Here is a 16,761-nt window from a genome sequence, read left to right on the forward strand (position 1 = left end):
AAATGTACCAGTGTCAGACCAAACAAGGCTATAAACGATGTTGTTTAGAATGTTCTGATCCTCATGGAATGTGGAAGAAAGTTGAATCTGGCAATCACAGCAATTTTCACTACTGCTTTTGAGGAACGGGGGCAACATTGCTCACATTCAATCTCAAAGGAAAGGGCACGAAGACGATACAGAGTAGTATGGCTGCTTTCGAGCCCGCAAAGCAGTTGTGTCACAAACGAACAAAAAGTAGTGTTTTGCAGCATGTACTGATACTTTGTAAACAATTTACCTGAAAAAGACATGACAATTGCAACCCCAGCCTTGTTCAAATGGTTATAGGTGATATAGAGTTGGTGTATGAACACCACGAGCTTTCTGAGGTCGTGTCAGAGCCATGAGGGAGACTGGCCGGCACCTGTGCCTCAGTGTATTCAACACAGATGCTAAAACTTATGCAGGCATCACAGAAGACTGCAAAAGGTTAAGACGAGTTTATTTCTAGAACAAATAAAGGGACTTTATTTTTGGCACAAATTACACATTGTTGTGTATTTATTAGCCCAATTAAATTATGCATATTCTGATGCACACAGTTAAAACTGCAATTCTGTGAGCACTGACAGCATGTTTTCTTTTGTCTCTTTAAACATATTGTTTCCACTCAACACATGAGCTATCCGTGTAAAACATGCACTTGCGCTTCAGACTACAAATCTACCATTCAGGTTGTTTTGATCATTAGCAAAGACTCAAAATACTGTAACTTTGTCTGAATAAAAGTAAAAAGTAAGTAAACAGTAAACGCTGGCACGTGCAGTCATATGCCATCATATAGTCTCCATGACAGCCGCCAGCTCTTTCATCTGCTTGTGAAAGTTCTAGGAAGAAACACAAAGTTAAGTCATATTATCATAGCGGAATAAATGATACTGAACATGCCGGTGTATACTTGAAACTGCGGGACGGTCATCTCAAAAGCCTTCCGGCTGATCTGGCCTGACGGCTCAGCGATTTTCAGCAGGATGGTGACAAAGGGCGAGTTGAGAGAGCGGCAGGTGTCAGAGCTCACTGCCATGCCCAACTTCCACTGCATGTCCACAAGCTACAAACAACAACAATGTTAACATTCAAGGTCACGAGTTGGACCTGGTTAAAATGAGCAAGGCTGCTATATTGTATTGATTACCCGACCAACGCTGAGCAAGTCCTGGGCTGCCTGCTGGACTTGCACCGATTCTCCATGTTGACTCCACAAGCTGTGAAGCACCTGAAGTAAGGAGCAGGCAAATATATTTTTTTCAAAATTGTGAGAAGAGTATTTGTATTGAGAAAAAAGAAGATGTCAACACATCTTTCAAGCAACTGAGGCAAACTAGGTTGTGCCGCTTGGCAGCAACCCGAATATATACTTTCACAGCGGAAATTATATATTTTTGTTTGGAAATGGGTAGATCATTAAAGCTTGCTGCCTTGACTTCAAAAGTAGTAAATTATTTTTGTACTAAGAAGGGTTTTATTGTGTGCTCATCATGGGGTCTCATGTCTTCTGACAAAAGCTATTCTACCAGCTGGTTTCTTATGGTACATCTTTCTGTCCACTCCAGTGTAATTTTTGCTGACTAAAATTGATGTTAGAGTATATTAGCCAAGTAACTGCTCATCTTTTTTTCAGATTGATGAAAGACATTGCACCTGCAGTGAAGCTTTGGACCAATTTTTGCTGCCTTGTTCTAGTCTTGACACGAGGTCGTCTGCAGACAGTTTGCTCTTCGCAGCAGACCTGCCAATTATAAAGCATTAAGTCAATGTTATTTTACATATTTAGACACCTGTGCCACAACACTGAACAATACCTGAAGGTTATTGTGAGGAATCTGATGATGCTCTGTAGAGATTCATGGCCAAGTGTGACTCCGGCTCTCTGAAATATCTGGACACAGCATAATAATATAGCTCTGTGTGTCACAAAAATGAAGTACCGGTCCTGTATACAAGCACTTATTCCATTATGTGTATTTGCTCACATCGCAAATTTCTGCGGAATCAACTCCTTTTGTCTGCCCTTGAAGATAACTCAGGATGTGCTGACACTGGAGATTATAAAATAAGTTAATATTTGAAGGTGCAACAACACATTCTGATTCAGGTGTGCAGAAACAGCCTTGTTTTCGGGGAAATGGAGGGATATTTCTGGTGTCGTATGTACTTACGTGTTCTGCCAATAAATCCGGATTGAGTCTGCAGACGCTCTCCACAACGCTGTCTGTCCCTTATACCAATGAAAATACGAAGTTAAGTGAAATACATTTCACATGGACCCTGAAACATTAACAGTTAGTTACAGCATAGGTAGCTAGCAAGTTCCCGCGAGGCAAGATAACGCTATCTAGGAAGTTGTCAGAACCAGGTGTATGTTATACAAACAAGGCAGGTCACTTTTAGGTTAAATGACAGCTATGACTTCACGCATACGTAAAATAATATTTCTTCGACAAACCAAAACAGTGTTCCACCGATGGCATTCTCGGAGTTAAGCTTTGCTCAAAAACGTTCTCGAAGTGTGGACGATGTGATTAAAAAAAAGCGACGTAAACAACTTCCGGGTCAACACGATAATCAGTTCTTCAATTTAGAAACACGCAGTAAAAACAATGAATGTTGTATTTTGTGAAGCGGTAGGTAACATGTCGCTACACTCGCTGTATGCGTGTAATCCTGAAGACATTGTAAAATGCAATCGACTTCCTAAATCAACTGTTTGCGATAAATTGATCTCAATTTGTAGAACATCTCTGACTTGACTTTTTCGCCTGTAAATTTAATGGACAAACAATGGCGCCCCTGTCTGGCGTCTGTATGCAACACACAGAGACCGATTGTTACACGTGTGATTATTTAGCATTGTTTGTTCCTGTGTTCTTTTGATTTGAGAAAAAAATTCAAATACTTACTTTTCGTAATGTGACTAGTTGGTGTCCATTTATATCTACACTACCTGTTATTCAGATACGAAAGCAAAAGAAAAAAACTGCATCGAAAGCCCGCCCTCAATTCTGGAATATTTCATTCTGTGGATGGTAATATGTTTTAAATGGTAGGAAAAAAACAAATTATTCTGACGATAGAAAGCAAATATATAACATTTTAATATTTAAACTGTAATTAAATTAAAATAAATGTGCTTAGCGAGACTAAATCTTTAAATATTTTTAAAATGTCAGCCATAGCAGCAGATGACTCCCCTCTCGATATTGTTAAATAGTGAGTGCGGTTACCTACGCGGAAGTACAGCCCGGCTGTCACACTCGCCTGGGGCTATCTAGTTTCTTCTCTGTTTTGCTAGCAAACTCATTGAATTTGTCTTCAAAATGAGTGCACCAACTTGGTTGCCACTGGAGGCTAATCCCGAAGTACGTGTTGGTTTGTTCCTTATATTTGAGACACATTTGTCTAACATATAAACATGTGCTAACTGCCTACCGAGTGCTAGAATCGGAACAAAAGCTAATAGCGTTATAGTTGTCATCATGTTTACGAAAGCTTAGCTAATGGCTCTTTTTGTATCTTTTCAGGTCATGACGAAGGTGAGTGTGGCTTCAAATTAATTAATTTGCTGACAGAAAAGTTAAAATGCTACCTGCAATGTGGAATAAGGCCCTAAACACCGATGTTGCGCTCAATAAATGACTAAATTTGGTAACTGGCTCTCAGTGAATGGCATCGTTTGAAGTAAAAGTTAATCATTTTGTGTCTAGTTCGTCAACTCTTTGGGCATGAAGCAAAGCTGGCAGTTTGGAGACGTGTATGGATTGGATCCAGATATGCTCAGCATGGTGCCAAGACCTGTTTGCGCTGTGCTGCTCCTCTTCCCCATCACAGAAAATGTACGTACACGTACACATTTTGACTGGCACAATCGAATACAGGGGTGGGCAACTCCGGTCCTCGAGCTCGTGTGCATGTTTTAGAAGTTTTCCTACTTTGACATACTTGATTCAAATGATCAGGATCATTATTCGGCTTCTGCGGATCTTGCTAATTTGCTCATCAGTTGAATTGAATGTGTTGAAGAAGGGAAACATCGAAAACATGCAGCATAGCAGCTCTCGAATACTGGTGTTGTCGACCCCTGATCTAATGCATGGGTGGCAAATCAATAGTGGAGCAATTGAGTTGGTCTAAACGTGTTGTAGTATATGTTTAATGAATATTTTGGTGCCTCTTAACCAGTATGAAGCATTCAAGCAAGAAGAGGAAGAGAGACTAAAGAGTCAGCGGCAGGAAGTGTCCCCTGGCATCTATTTCATGAGGCAAACGATCGGCAACGCCTGTGGCACGATAGGACTAATTCATGCGGTGGCCAACAACCTAGCACACCTGGAATTTGGTGAGTTGTCATTGCTCCAAGACGGCACGAATTCAACAAGGACACATGAGTCTCTCTCTTTTGGACAGAACCTCCAAAATTGCAATGGTAGAGATGTAATAAAATCCTAACTCACGTGAGTTTCTTCCGTTAGTTTTCGAACCCTGCGCCTGACTCCTGCATCATTTCACGACTCCAATATTACCTCAGAATGCTGAATAAATAGGCATGACAACTTGGGACCCCGTTCCTTCTCGGTGCTGCTTATGAAGAACAGTAACATCAAGTGGAATTTGGGGAAAATATCATTCTTTACTATATGCCGTGTAGAAGGAGTCGTTGCTAAACCTTGGAGTTAGAGCCTGCACTATTTGTTTTTGGGGTTTTTTTTCTCTTTCTCAGAGTCTGACTCAGTTCTGAAGAAGTTTGTCGATCTGACCTGTAAAATGAGTCCGCAAGAAAGAGGTGTCTTCCTGGAGACAGATGAGGTACTCCCGAAAGGAACATAATGGCATCAAATGTTAGCATTAGCATCAGCTAACAAGTACCCCTTGTTTTTAATCATCAGAGTATACGTGTCACACATGAATCCAGTGCACAGGAAGGGCAGACTGAGGTGTGTTTTTGGTTTTGCTCATTACTTGGATTCGAGGGAAGGTACGTTGTAATTGGGGTTGATTTTTGTCTTTTGCAGGCACCAAGCATAGATGAGAAAGTCAACCTTCACTTTATAGCATTTGTGAATGTCGGAGGGCAACTGTATGAATTAGGTGAGCTGACTGCAGTGTCAAATGCCCCTTAACCTGTACAAGAAGGTATTTGACAAACAATTCCGGCAAAAAAATACACCTTTAACATCGCACAAAATTTGACTTCAGCGCGTTGACGTCCAATAATTGTTTTCCAAGGATAACAATTGTTAAGAAATTTGATTGTTTGCCATGCTGCTGGCTTGATAGATTGATTGAATTATTTATTTTGCCTAAATTTACCTCAATGTTTTTTTTTTCTCTTTTCTCACCCAGATGGTCGTAAACCCTTTCCAATTCTTCACGGGAAAACAACGGAAGATACTCTCCTCGAGGTATGATGGTGCCCTCCCTCACCGAAAAAAAATGTTGCCGTTGTCGTAAAAAAACAAAAATGTTAAAGCCCAACCACTCTTCATTGCAGGACGCTTCGGAGGTTTGTAAGACCTTCATGGCCCGCGATCCGCAGGAGGTCCGCTTCACCATCATTGCCCTCTCCAAAGAATCTTACTGAGGCAATCCCATAAGCGGAGTGAACATTTTTACTGCCAAAACATTCTCAAGTGCTGGCTTGATCTGCATCTTCAACATAGCTCAGCGACTGATTCACAGGAAGCTAATGAACATTTTTCAATTAAAACATTTCCATTAATTACTTTGCCAAACTTGGCTGAAATTCTTTGGAAGCGCTAGTTTGTTCCTGCACTAAAATGTTTACAAAATTGAGCAAAGTGTTCAGTGTTGGCGGCGGTTTTGGACGTCAAAGACGGTGTTATGAAGCGCTTACTAATTGAGCACGTCTCCACCTGGGCGCCAGTCTAAGTCAAGATGCCATGCCCTTGTGAACGATGCCTTTGTTTTTTTGTAACCATGTAAAACACTTCTCAATTAAACACTAAAATGAATGTTATGTCTTTCTGTTCTGTTTGCATTAATGAGTCGCTTTGGATGAGCATATGTTGCTCGCCTGGATAGCATAGTAACGTTTATGTATACATGTAAAGTCAGCATGTGCGGTAGAAATATGTGACAGAAAATTGGCAGAGCACACATATCTTGCCGTTACTCACACACAGACTATTTATCGTTCTTCGCAAAACATCCAACTGACTGGTACTATCAGTGTCCATAGGTTCTGTCTTACAGTCTAAACACATTCCTGCCCAGTAAAATACAACCACGTTCCTTAGTTTAACACATTTCAATGGAACATGAACCCAGTACATTTACCTTTTCAACAACCTTGTCATTGTCTGAGTAACTGTTTTGAATCTCTTTTTACATGTGTAGAAGTTTCAAGTTGGTCAAATATTCATATTTTTAACAATGAAACATGACAATATTTAAACGACTCATTTGCACTCTTACAAAGGAACAGTTGGTAGCATTGTTCTTCACACCGATTTAAACATTACTACACTACACTGGAAATTGGTAATAATCCAATTATTAGTATGAGGATTCAAAAGACAATTTTCCAAATTAGGTCCCCTGGTTTAATTTGCGTTAACGCCCTGCAATACGCGTCAACTTGCACAGAGTGTCGCTGCAGTGTGCCTGTTTCTTTGAAACGGGGGAAAAAAGTCATAATCCTTCAAGGGGAGACTCGAACTTTTTTTTAAACAATTGATGAAGGCGTATTGAGTGATCCACTGGGCTCCCTTCATTTTAGCCACTTAAACAGACTCCGTGGAATATGGTCCGTAACTGTAACGTGATTGTTGCGTGGGAGAACAATTCCAAGGTAATGTTCAACAGTACTTCGTGCATAATAGACAGGTGTGCCTGATTCGAGCCCGTGTGATCATGTGATGTGATGCAAAAGAATGCATGACTGTTCCACCTTGCGCACGCACGACAATAGAATGCGTGTAACTGTTTCGTTGTGTTTTGTTCACAGCGAGATTAGGAAATATCACCTGGTTGGTCCACTCGGCGAGTTTCGATCGTCGATGAGAAGAGAAGGGGATTCAGCATAATAATGTCCACGTCTGTGGACGTTTAAGTGCGGGGTCAGTTCATAGAAAAAAACAAACAGGACGTTTTGGTATGATGGAGTGGCGAGAACAGTCCCCGGTGAGCTGCCAGGACGCGTACGTGGAGGCTCAGAGGTGGATCGAAGTGAGTGCAAGCGTTTTTTCCTTTTGGTTTGCTGTCATTTGGTGTCGCATACCTTTGGTCAAAGATGTTGTCTTTTCCAAGAAACGGAAGATTTCACACTTGTTTGACAAATTGCAAGCTGAAAAAAAAACAACGATGGGTGTAAAACTAGAGCTATTGAGTGTCACATGTTGATGAGTCATCGAAATTCACATTTTATACAGACAGTGTACAGTATCTGCAAAAAAAACCGCCTCAAAGTTTAGTTTTTAGATTCAAGAGATCCAACATTTTAGTAAGTTTAAAATAATTTTATAAGCATGTTTTGGATGTTGCCTTTTTTATACAACTTCAAATCACAGCAACACATAACTCGCATTGTTTTTTATTCTTGATTGATTATTGCATTTGCAGGCATTTGTGGATTTATTCAATAGACCCAAATTTCAGTATTAAGAAAAATGGTATTGTCTGTACACAGTGCGACTAAATATTGTAACAAGTGGCCATGTATCTAGAGCAAGACTTACAACCAATCAATAAATCAAATGTATTTATTTATCAATTTATTTAATCTGGCACCTCTTGCAAGATAGCTTATACCTTCATGTTCATTTTTTTAATTATATTAATAATTACCAGAAGATGCTGAATGTTCATATTTATTTTTTAAAATTTGGTCCCCCTTAGTTTTTGATGTTTTGAAAATATTTTTATAGTAATTTGTGGGTGGTTTACTATTTTTGATCTGAGCGCATATTGGCAATATTAGCTTAGCGTGTTTCTGTGGACGCTGCATTACAGTATCTATTTACCGCATATACTCCACAGTCTCCAATTTGCTGCAGCACTCTGTTTTTTCTTTTGTCTGTTTTGCTGACCTTTCTGATGAAGTGATTTTGAGATCTAGTTATGGGAGAGTTCTGTTCTCCCTGATCGGTATTTTTTTAATTTTTTTTTTTACCATGTCTAATTACAACCGGTCCATTCAGTGTGACTTGTTATTCACAGTTTCTACCTAGTATGTCTACAAGCCATGTTATTAGCTTGGCATCCGTCAAGTGTCAGCAGTGGACCACTCACTTGTTGGGGACAATTTACTGTATAAGCCACAGAATAGGGGTTCCAGAACTTCCGAACCAATTTCCTTTTCTGCAAGGGTGACAGTTAAGGCCTTCCCCCACCGGTATGACAACTTGTAATTATGGACACTTTGCTTGACCCATTGATCATGGTGGCAGAACTTGTTTTGAAATGGCTCCAATAGACTTCTCCAACTTGGTCAGTCTCCAACTGTCCTTCTTAGATCTTCCTTGGACTTTACTTATTGTTCCGAGTGTTGGTCACTCATGTCTGTCATTCCAAATCATTTATTAAAAAAGTAAAAATTATTATGGCATTCATGCCCACAACTGCACACGTGAGTGACTGAGTTGAATGAAAGCAACCCAAATCACAAACTATGTGTTAGTAATCTGATACATGAGTTAGTGTAGCTTCACTACCAGGCTGTGTTTAGTGGCTGAAATGAACGTGAATGCTTTCAGTGTGACATCAGTGTCGCGCACACTGGCCCATTGTAGCCGGCGGGCACCAAGATTCAAAAAGTAAGCCCACCAGCTCGTGCAGGTAGAATGGACAATGGTTGTGGTTTTAATGTGAGAGGGCTGGTGGCTAAGTGTGTTTTTGGGTCCACTGGCTGCTGAATGATTAACAAGCTGCCTCAGCTTCACACAACTTGAAACAGAGGCTTAAGTGTTTTGGTTGTTGGAAATGGTGGAGGCAATGTTAAAAAGTTATTCTGAAATGCTGTGCAGCTTGTCACATGGACACATTCCTGCATGAGTGGCCCCCAGCATGGCATCCTTACAAAAAGAGCATTAAGGGAATGGCAAGAGTGCTAAGAATGTGCTGAAAGATGCTTTTACATCACAATCTGAGCACAAAGGGCATTTGTTTGTTGTTGTTTTTTTGTTAACATTTTGCATACGGAAGGAGAACACAGAGATGACTCAAAGGATTTGAAGGGTAGTCCATCTCAGCTGAAACTTTTATTTGCATACGCTCTAGTTATTTTAGTTTCACTTTTCATCTGCAGACGTGAAATACGGCCACGATTCTTCCTTGTTTCATAGCACGACACCATTTGTGATGTCTTCATGTTTGTTGTCTTAAGACGCACATTTTTTGTGTTTCCTCTTGATTCTTGTGATTCGCATGATTCATTGACAGCTGAGGCTGCGTGGAACGTTTGTGAGTCATTAAAATCCCTGAAAAAAAATAAGCACAATTTGAAGATACTGCACTTTAGGTGGCGGGTGTGTCGTTGGCCAGTAGGGACATGCGGACCACTCGAGATACAATTGCATTACAAGGGTTTTTATTCTCTGTGAAATCAATCATATAAAAGTAATTTAACCCTTTCATGCACTATGTAACCTGACAAGATGATAAGCTGTCCACTGTAGTAACTGCTGTCCCTGAAAGGGTTAATCAGGATACTGCGCTTATGACTCCATGCAAGTTGCGAGGTCTATCAATATATACAAAGAATATGCCTACTGTCCTCTTGCGTAGCAATCGCAAACTTGGACATTTTTTTGATGGACCGTCTTGTAAACACGAATCATCAAATATGCAACCACCCATGGTGACATTACGATTAATGTTTTAATTAGTGGAAGTGCTATGTCTCTTTAATGAGCTGGACCCGTCGAGTAAAACATCAAAGGCTTGTCTTTTAATGTCGGCCGAGAACATGTTTGAAGCCGAGTCACGCCTCCCATTAGTACGTGACCATCACAAACCAATGGCGGAAAAAAAATGCAGCTAAGCTCTGTTCATGCTCCACCTATAAATATTACAATTAAAATGCTGTTACCGCCAACGAACAACGCTTCTTTAATCATTTTCTACTCCGCTTATCCTCATTAGGGTTGTGGTTATGCTGGAGCCGATCCCAGGTGAGAGGTGGTGTACGCCCATGGAATGGTTGCCAGCTAACCGCAGTTGTTTGGTCAGCTCACTAAAATATTTTTATTGAGTCTCTGTGTGGCCACGCACGGCGGTTGGAGGCCCCTGTTTAAGATTGTTGAATTCATAAGCACCAGGCGGGGATTGACTGATCTGGCTGGAGAGTTGAGTCTTCATGTCGGTATTGGTGGAGGCCAACAACAGAAAACTGCATATGACTGTGTATAAAATAGAATAGAAAAAAAAATAAAGAGAAAAAAAATAACTGTGGAAGTGGCAGTTAAAATACATTTGATAGCTTTCTGGAATGTTGTTAGTGTGTGTGGTTTGTATTTTACTGCACCCAAACGTCAAGTCAAATATGATGTTGCACCTTCCCCTGCTGTGTGGCTTGCTGCAAAAGACCGGGGCAAGGTATGGGCTGGGGGCCACATTTGGCCTGTGTACAGTCTCTGACCGGCCCTCGCAGTGACCCTCAAGTCAAAGTAAAATGTAAAATATACAGTGCCTTCATTTTGAACTTTATGCTTGGACACAAGTATAAGCAAGGCAGGGAGCAAAAGCTACCTACTTCTTGTGTCTGCAGTTTTGCCAACTTAGCGACGTTTACTGAATATTTTAGGAATTTTCCGACCCCACGAGCAATTATTTTTCAAAAAAAGAGACAAGTAAAAATGGCAACAGTGGTCCTAATGCTAGCAACATTCTTATTTCCTGCACGGTCGAGGGAAGTGGGCCAAGATTTGGCTGGATTATATTTTACGCAAGTATATCAAACTGCACATATTATAAATCAGCACTGCATTATACTGTACACCACGTGTCAAAGTCAAGGCCTGGGGGCCAGATCTGGCCCGCCACATCATTTTATGTGGCCCGCGAAAGCAAATCAAGCATGTCAAGTTCGATGATGCCTGCTCAATTCTGAACCAAATTGTCATATGTAATCCACAATAACGGTCATTATTCTTGACTTCTGACTTTAAAACTAGTTATTCATCGATTTGTTGTGTGCTGTGCATGTAATATGTGGAGGTGATTAAACATTTACCATTGACGGCAGAATGCACACAAGACGAGATTTGTGAGGGAACAACCACAATTGTTGGTTTCCCCACCCGTGTCTGTCTGACTTTCCCCTTCTACGCACAATGGAGACTATGGACCTTTGTGAAAGAAGTTATCTTACAAACGCAACTACCCTGTACTGTGCACGATTGTCTTTTGAGAACGCTTAATAAGCACGTCATTTTCAGCACAATAGTTGCAAAACCGGCCCTTTTCACTTTGAATCGTCTGCATTTCCAGATTGGTGGTGAAGCGCCAAGCACTTTATCCCCATTTTCACTAAAGAGTATCTGCTGGCTTGACATGGCACTGCAGCCTCCATTGCCCATGAGAAAAGGGCTCTTTAGTCAAGCAGAACTGTCATTGTGGTTGTAACACACACATGCTAACATTACCATATTCCTTTGCCTACCTCAGCTCTGGATGCTGAAGTTTTCACTTAGTTCCCTGCTTTTTTATTTTTTTATGCTCTGTTCTTGTTGCGTGTCTGGCATAGATCGTTGAATGCCGAACAGAATCTATCCACCTATCAGGTCAAAACTCGCCAGTATTAAATATAAAATATGCGTAAGACAGAAAATGCTTTTCAAACCCATCTGCTGAATTCCAAATGCCAAATTAGCACTTTGACACGTGACATTTTTCTGGTCATCACAGGCAACATTTCTGTTCCACAGGAAAATTGTGAGCCAGAATGCAACGTGAGACAATTCTTAAATACGTTTTAGGTAAAACCCTGAGCTGGTTGAAGGTTGAATCAGATATAATCAGTGTAGTTTGGATGTAGGCCTCCCACACCTCCCTTTTGTCTCACTGGCATCCGCTGGAACAAAGTGGCCAATCAAAGGTAACATAATCCTCCGTGGGCTTCCTTCAAGATGTGACTCGAGTTACTTAAAGGCTGTATCTCACAGAGCGGTGAAGGTGTGCAGGTGCGTGCGCACGTAGTGGGTGTTGTATTTTCGTCAGGGTTCGTTCGAGGTTGTGAATGGTCGAAAAGATGTTCGCCAACAATCGTAAAAGTCTTTGCAACTGTTTGCAACCTTTACCGCTCAGAGAGATATTGGCTTAAGTTGTTAAGACAAATCCACAAATCTTACAATGTTGGTGACTTTTACTTAAGTAAGGTAATAGACTTTCACACATAATATAATAGAATAGAATAGAAAATACCTTAAATTAATGTATTTGTTATCACATGTAATTTTACCATTGAAATATTGGTAGGAATCAATATGATACACATTGATTCCAGCAGTGCAACTTTAAACCTTTTATGTACCCTGTAACCTGATGACACGATAAGCTGTCCACTTTAGTAACCGCCGTCCCTGAAAGGGTTAAATATTCAAACCTCAGACCCTCCATTCTTCCAATATGAAATACGGAAATAATAATAATCCAAAATAATTAAAACAAGAGCAAACAAATCAAAAATTCCATCACACTCTTTCTGCTGTTTTTAAGACTCGCTGAACTCAGCCTGTTTTGATGGTGTGCTCCTGTTTCATGAAAATGAGCCACTGCTCACCTAGCCAACCTTTTTTGCGGGGCCAATGTCGAGTATGGCTTTCATTACCAAAGGTGGGGGTAGGAGGTGGTGACGGGGCAAGTGGCTTCTATCTGTGGAAGCGGGAGGTCCAAATCGTGAAAATAAAAAAAGAATGGCCATCAAGGAATGGATTGAATTTTCTCTCGTTGGGCAGCCCTTCATCACCAATTCGCCTAATTAGACTAGTTAATTAACGAAGCAGATTTGTGGATGTGGCATATGCAAGGCGCATGCTGCAAAACTCAAAAATTGGTGTCGAATTGCACTGTCTCATACCGTGAGCAGTTTTAAATCTTTCAGTGACATCACTTAGCCACAAAAAGAGGCACAGGGTGGTCCGAATAGAGTGGCCAGTGTGTTTTCCATGCAGTATGGTCTAAGGCCTCTCAAGGCACAGAACATTCCATGAACCTACAAAATGCACGATGGAAGTGGAAAACGTCTCAAACAGTGGATGAAAATATTTTCTCCACCAAAATAAACTCTCCTCGCCTCGTTGTGATTTGTGACCCCAATCGTCTCGCGTGACCCACACTACCTTATTGTTTCGCATACAGATTGGCCATTAATCGCCTCAGTGCGGTGGTGTTCACCTTGTGGTCCACAGCAATTAGGTGCATGAGGACCTCACACAAGGATACTCTCGCTGCTTTTCCATGTTGATTGCCGTGTTGTATCAACATGTACGTCGAGCCCCAGAATTTGGAGTGAACTGTATGCAGATAATGTACTTGTTGGACCCCGATGAAGCACTGCTCTGTTCTATTCTTGAACAAAAGATTTTGTGGACATTGAGCGGATGGTGGGGGTGTGGTGCGCCTCAGTTGCCCGCATGAATAAACATTAGCTGTGGTCACTGACACAATTCCTGCGATTATTTGTGCTCAGCCCACATAAAGTTATTGGCTCGCTGACAGAACACAGGAACCAGCGTGTCTCATGTACTGACATCTAGTGGATGGACAAAGCTTTTCCTTTGCTTGGTATTCATTTTTCATTTAGTAGGGCGGCCCGGTGGTCCACAGTGCAGAGGTACAGGATTCAATTGCAGCTCCGGCCTCCCTGATTGGAGTTTGCATGTTCTCCCGGGCCTGCGTGGGTTTTCTCCGGGTACTCCGGTTTCCTCCCACATTCCAATAACATGCATGGCAGGCTGATTGAATACTCTAAATTGTCCCCAGGTGTGAGTGTGGGCCTGGATGGTTGTTCGTCTCTGTGTGCCCTGCGATTGGCTGGCAACTGGTTCAGGGTGTCTCCTGCCTACTGCCCGAAGATGGCTGGGATAGGCTGCAGCACCTCCCGCGACCCTTGTGAGGATTAAGCGGATGAGAAAATGGATGGATGACTGGATGGATATTCATTTCCTTGGCGTCGGAGTCATCATTGGGAAGATGGCACCTACCTACTAGCGTTGTTTTAATGGCACTTTTCCACTGCACGGTAACGGCTCGCTTGGATGTGGAGACCGTCGATATCAGAGTTCCGCAGCAAATTGGGAAAACCACAGCGTGTGGATTGCATCAGAGCCAGACACGCTAACAAACAACACTGGAGTGGATTCTGTCGTAGTTGCTCCTCGGTAAGGAGACATTTTATCCAAGAAGAGACTTGGGGCAGCAAGAAAATGGGCCATTGAAGCAAAGCGGAGACTGTGGAGTACGTCACACAAGTAATAATAAGTCACCCGTGGGTATGTACAGTATTGTCAACTGGTATGACTTCTTTCCCCTGTAAAAATTGTAACGTTTTATACACACACACACACACACACACGTATATGTTACGTTTCCAAAACTAAGACCCAGTCACTAGGTTTCCATTTGACTTTCTCTGCTGCCTCCCAAATCCATTATTTCAAGCTGTGCATTTGTACCCACTGTGTTTTAACAGTCACTGACATTTGAGATCTTCAGTGAGGGCCTTGATGGCGAACAATTGTTACTAACTCTTACTTGAAGGAATCCTCCAAAGTACCTCTTAAACATGTCGTGGGCATAAGTGGGGCAGGGGGGAAAGTCATCACGAGTCTCATTCAGCACATTCTTGAGGGGAGCACAAGCTTTGGAGGTTTTGCAGCAAGGATTTCAAAACCTCTGCTGCTGTTCTTATTACCGTAAATCTCCCCTGTCAAAGCAGAGCAGCACAATGTTGCTGCAGTTAGGACCTTTTATCTCGCGCGTCTGACACCCAAGCTGGAGTGGATGGTAAATGTTTCTAATGGTAACAATTAGCGTGCACAAAAGTTAAGTGTTTGGGTGAGCCCTCTGGCTCTCCTGTTTTAGCTCAGTTAACCCTTTGTTACTTTTCATTCGACAATGCTACAGAAGGAGTGTACTTTACATGGGATGGACATACACAGTACTCGAGAGAGGTAGCACAATACACACACAAAAAATGGAGAAACAAAATGAATTGACAAAAACTGTTTTGTGTTACGTGAAAAATGTATATTTATATAAGGATAATATCCAATGTTTTTTTAAATGATCTCTTTTGATTTAAGAGAAACGTGATTTTATTTCCCCAAATATTACCAATTGATATTCAATTTGTTTTTTTTTCTCATACTACTGTCAATGGAACTAACTTTTTTTGTAATATTGCAACTTTATTCCTTGTTGTTTGTTATGTTACTATATTATTTTGCTATTATTGTTTAATCCGTGGGCGGCGCGGTGGTTGACTGGTTAGCACGTCTGCCTCACAGTGCAGAGGTGCTGAGTTGGATTCCCGCTCTGGCCTTACTGTGTGCAGTTTGCATGTTCTCCCTGTGCCTGCCTGGCTTTCCTCCCACATTCCAAAAACATGGATGGCAGGTTAATGGATAAATTGTCCCTCGGTGTGAGTGTGAGCATGGATGGTTGTTCATCTATGTGTGCCCTGCAGTTGGCTGGCAGCTCAGGGTGTACCCTGCAGTCTGCTCGAAGACAGCTAGGATATGCTACAGCACGCCCGCGATCCTCGCCGTGATAAACGGATTAGAAAATGGATGGATGGATGGATATTTCCATTTTTTTCCTAATTTTTCCTTTTTTACCATGCAATGTTGTCAACTTGTCACATTTTTTCACGTAATTTGACTTTATCGCATAAAAAATATTTTCTTGTAAGTTTGTGACTCACTATTACTTCTTTCCTTTTTCTTAATCATACATGTTATTCTTCTATAATATTGCAACTTTACCCTCATGATACTATTTCTTCTTTCTTGGAATATTTTGTATTTACTCTTGAAACATTACAAAAAAAATTCCCGTAATATTCGGACAAATTCCAAGTGTTTGTAATGTTTTGAATTTATTCTTAAAATTGTGAGCTGTTTTTTTTTTCTCTGAATATTGAAGCAAAATTCTCATAATGCTTAAAATTTGCGTTAAAAGCATATTCTGCCTTTGCTGAAATTGAACAGTAGGGGGCAGGATTTCAGGTAGTCACCTTCTAGCTGTCCATCATGTCTGATGATGACACTTGCTCCAAGGGAGGGGAGGATGGGTAGGGGGGTGGGGGGGGGGGGGGGTCAGCAACTCTGTCGCTGGTGCCACTTCTCGTGGGCATAGAGACCGATTCTTGAGCCGCAGACTCGACCACAGATGGAGCAAGGGAAACCGGATACCAGGGGGGTACCAGCTGCCCGCTGGTGTCGTTGAATGCGTTTCTCGGTTCGTCTGGCTTGGTTAATTTTGTGTATTTCAGAGATTGCAGTAGCACAAGTGATCTACCAGGTTGGTCTGTTGAGTGCAAGTGTTTCAAGCTGCGTGGGGTTGATGTTGGCTCGCTTTAGGAGGTCCCTGCTGTAGTCCTTGAGGCGCCGCTTTTGGCCCCCAGCAGAACGCTTTGCACCTCTCAGTTGGCCATAGAGGACCTGGCGGGGCAGGCGGTTGTCTGGCATGCGAATGGTGTGTCCAATCCACCGAAGATGTTTTTTCGCCACGGCCGCTTCCATGCAGATGGAATTGGTGCTT

The 16,761-nt window shown here is 41.7% G+C and overlaps 3 protein-coding genes across 8 annotated transcripts in view; 2 read left to right on the forward strand and 1 right to left on the reverse strand.

Annotated features, from left to right (window-relative positions):
- Window positions 1–467: 467 nt before the first annotated feature.
- On the reverse strand, window positions 468–2,699 carry commd6 (COMM domain containing 6). The gene is made up of 8 exons (XM_086123211.1): window positions 2,489–2,699; window positions 2,202–2,260; window positions 2,016–2,081; window positions 1,845–1,921; window positions 1,684–1,771; window positions 1,178–1,258; window positions 941–1,093; window positions 468–869 (listed from the first exon to the last, which is right to left on the reverse strand). The coding sequence occupies exons 1-8, from the start codon at window positions 2,511–2,513 to the stop codon at window positions 819–821; spliced, it is 600 nt and encodes a 199-aa protein (XP_085979337.1). The 5' UTR covers window positions 2,514–2,699; the 3' UTR covers window positions 468–818.
- A 571-nt stretch (window positions 2,700–3,270) lies between these two features.
- On the forward strand, window positions 3,271–6,011 carry uchl3 (ubiquitin carboxyl-terminal esterase L3 (ubiquitin thiolesterase)). The gene is made up of 9 exons (XM_086124565.1): window positions 3,271–3,401; window positions 3,564–3,575; window positions 3,747–3,875; window positions 4,222–4,378; window positions 4,760–4,845; window positions 4,926–4,973; window positions 5,052–5,127; window positions 5,383–5,441; window positions 5,531–6,011. Exons 1-9 carry the CDS (start codon window positions 3,360–3,362, stop codon window positions 5,618–5,620), a joined length of 699 nt encoding a protein of 232 aa, XP_085980691.1. The 5' UTR covers window positions 3,271–3,359; the 3' UTR covers window positions 5,621–6,011.
- A 988-nt stretch (window positions 6,012–6,999) lies between these two features.
- Window positions 7,000–16,761, forward strand: part of lmo7a (LIM domain 7a) — a 63,720-nt gene continuing 53,958 nt past the window's right edge. For 5 of the 6 annotated variants that reach the window (XM_086123172.1, XM_086123171.1, XM_086123167.1 and 2 more), the window contains exon 1: window positions 7,007–7,227. In XM_086123172.1, coding sequence (XP_085979298.1) covers window positions 7,156–7,227 — 72 coding nt within the window. In that variant the 5' untranslated portion in view covers window positions 7,007–7,155. Of the gene's footprint in view, window positions 7,228–16,761 lie in introns of all 6 variants that reach the window. The other variant, XM_086123166.1, reaches the window with a different exon arrangement.

The sequence above is a fragment of the Hippocampus guttulatus genome, chromosome 11 (assembly GCF_054856545.1).
Source record: "Hippocampus guttulatus isolate MCC_2025c chromosome 11, RoL_Hgut_1.0, whole genome shotgun sequence".
Taxonomy (NCBI): Eukaryota; Metazoa; Chordata; class Actinopteri; order Syngnathiformes; family Syngnathidae; genus Hippocampus; species Hippocampus guttulatus.

Coding starts and splice junctions, on each gene's coding strand:
- commd6 (XM_086123211.1), bottom strand. CDS start 2,513: ATGCCATCGGTGGAACACTGTTTTG. Junction 2,082..2,201: donor CGGATTTATTGGCAGAACAC/GTAAGTACATAC, acceptor TATAATCTCCAG/TGTCAGCACATCCTGAGTTA. Junction 1,772..1,844: donor TTCCTCACAATAACCTTCAG/GTATTGTTCAGT, acceptor TATAATTGGCAG/GTCTGCTGCGAAGAGCAAAC.
- uchl3 (XM_086124565.1), top strand. CDS start 3,360: ATGAGTGCACCAACTTGGTTGCCACTGGAGGCTAATCCCGAA. Junction 4,379..4,759: donor CCTAGCACACCTGGAATTTG/GTGAGTTGTCAT, acceptor TCTCTTTCTCAG/AGTCTGACTCAGTTCTGAAG. Junction 4,974..5,051: donor CACAGGAAGGGCAGACTGAG/GTGTGTTTTTGG, acceptor TGTCTTTTGCAG/GCACCAAGCATAGATGAGAA.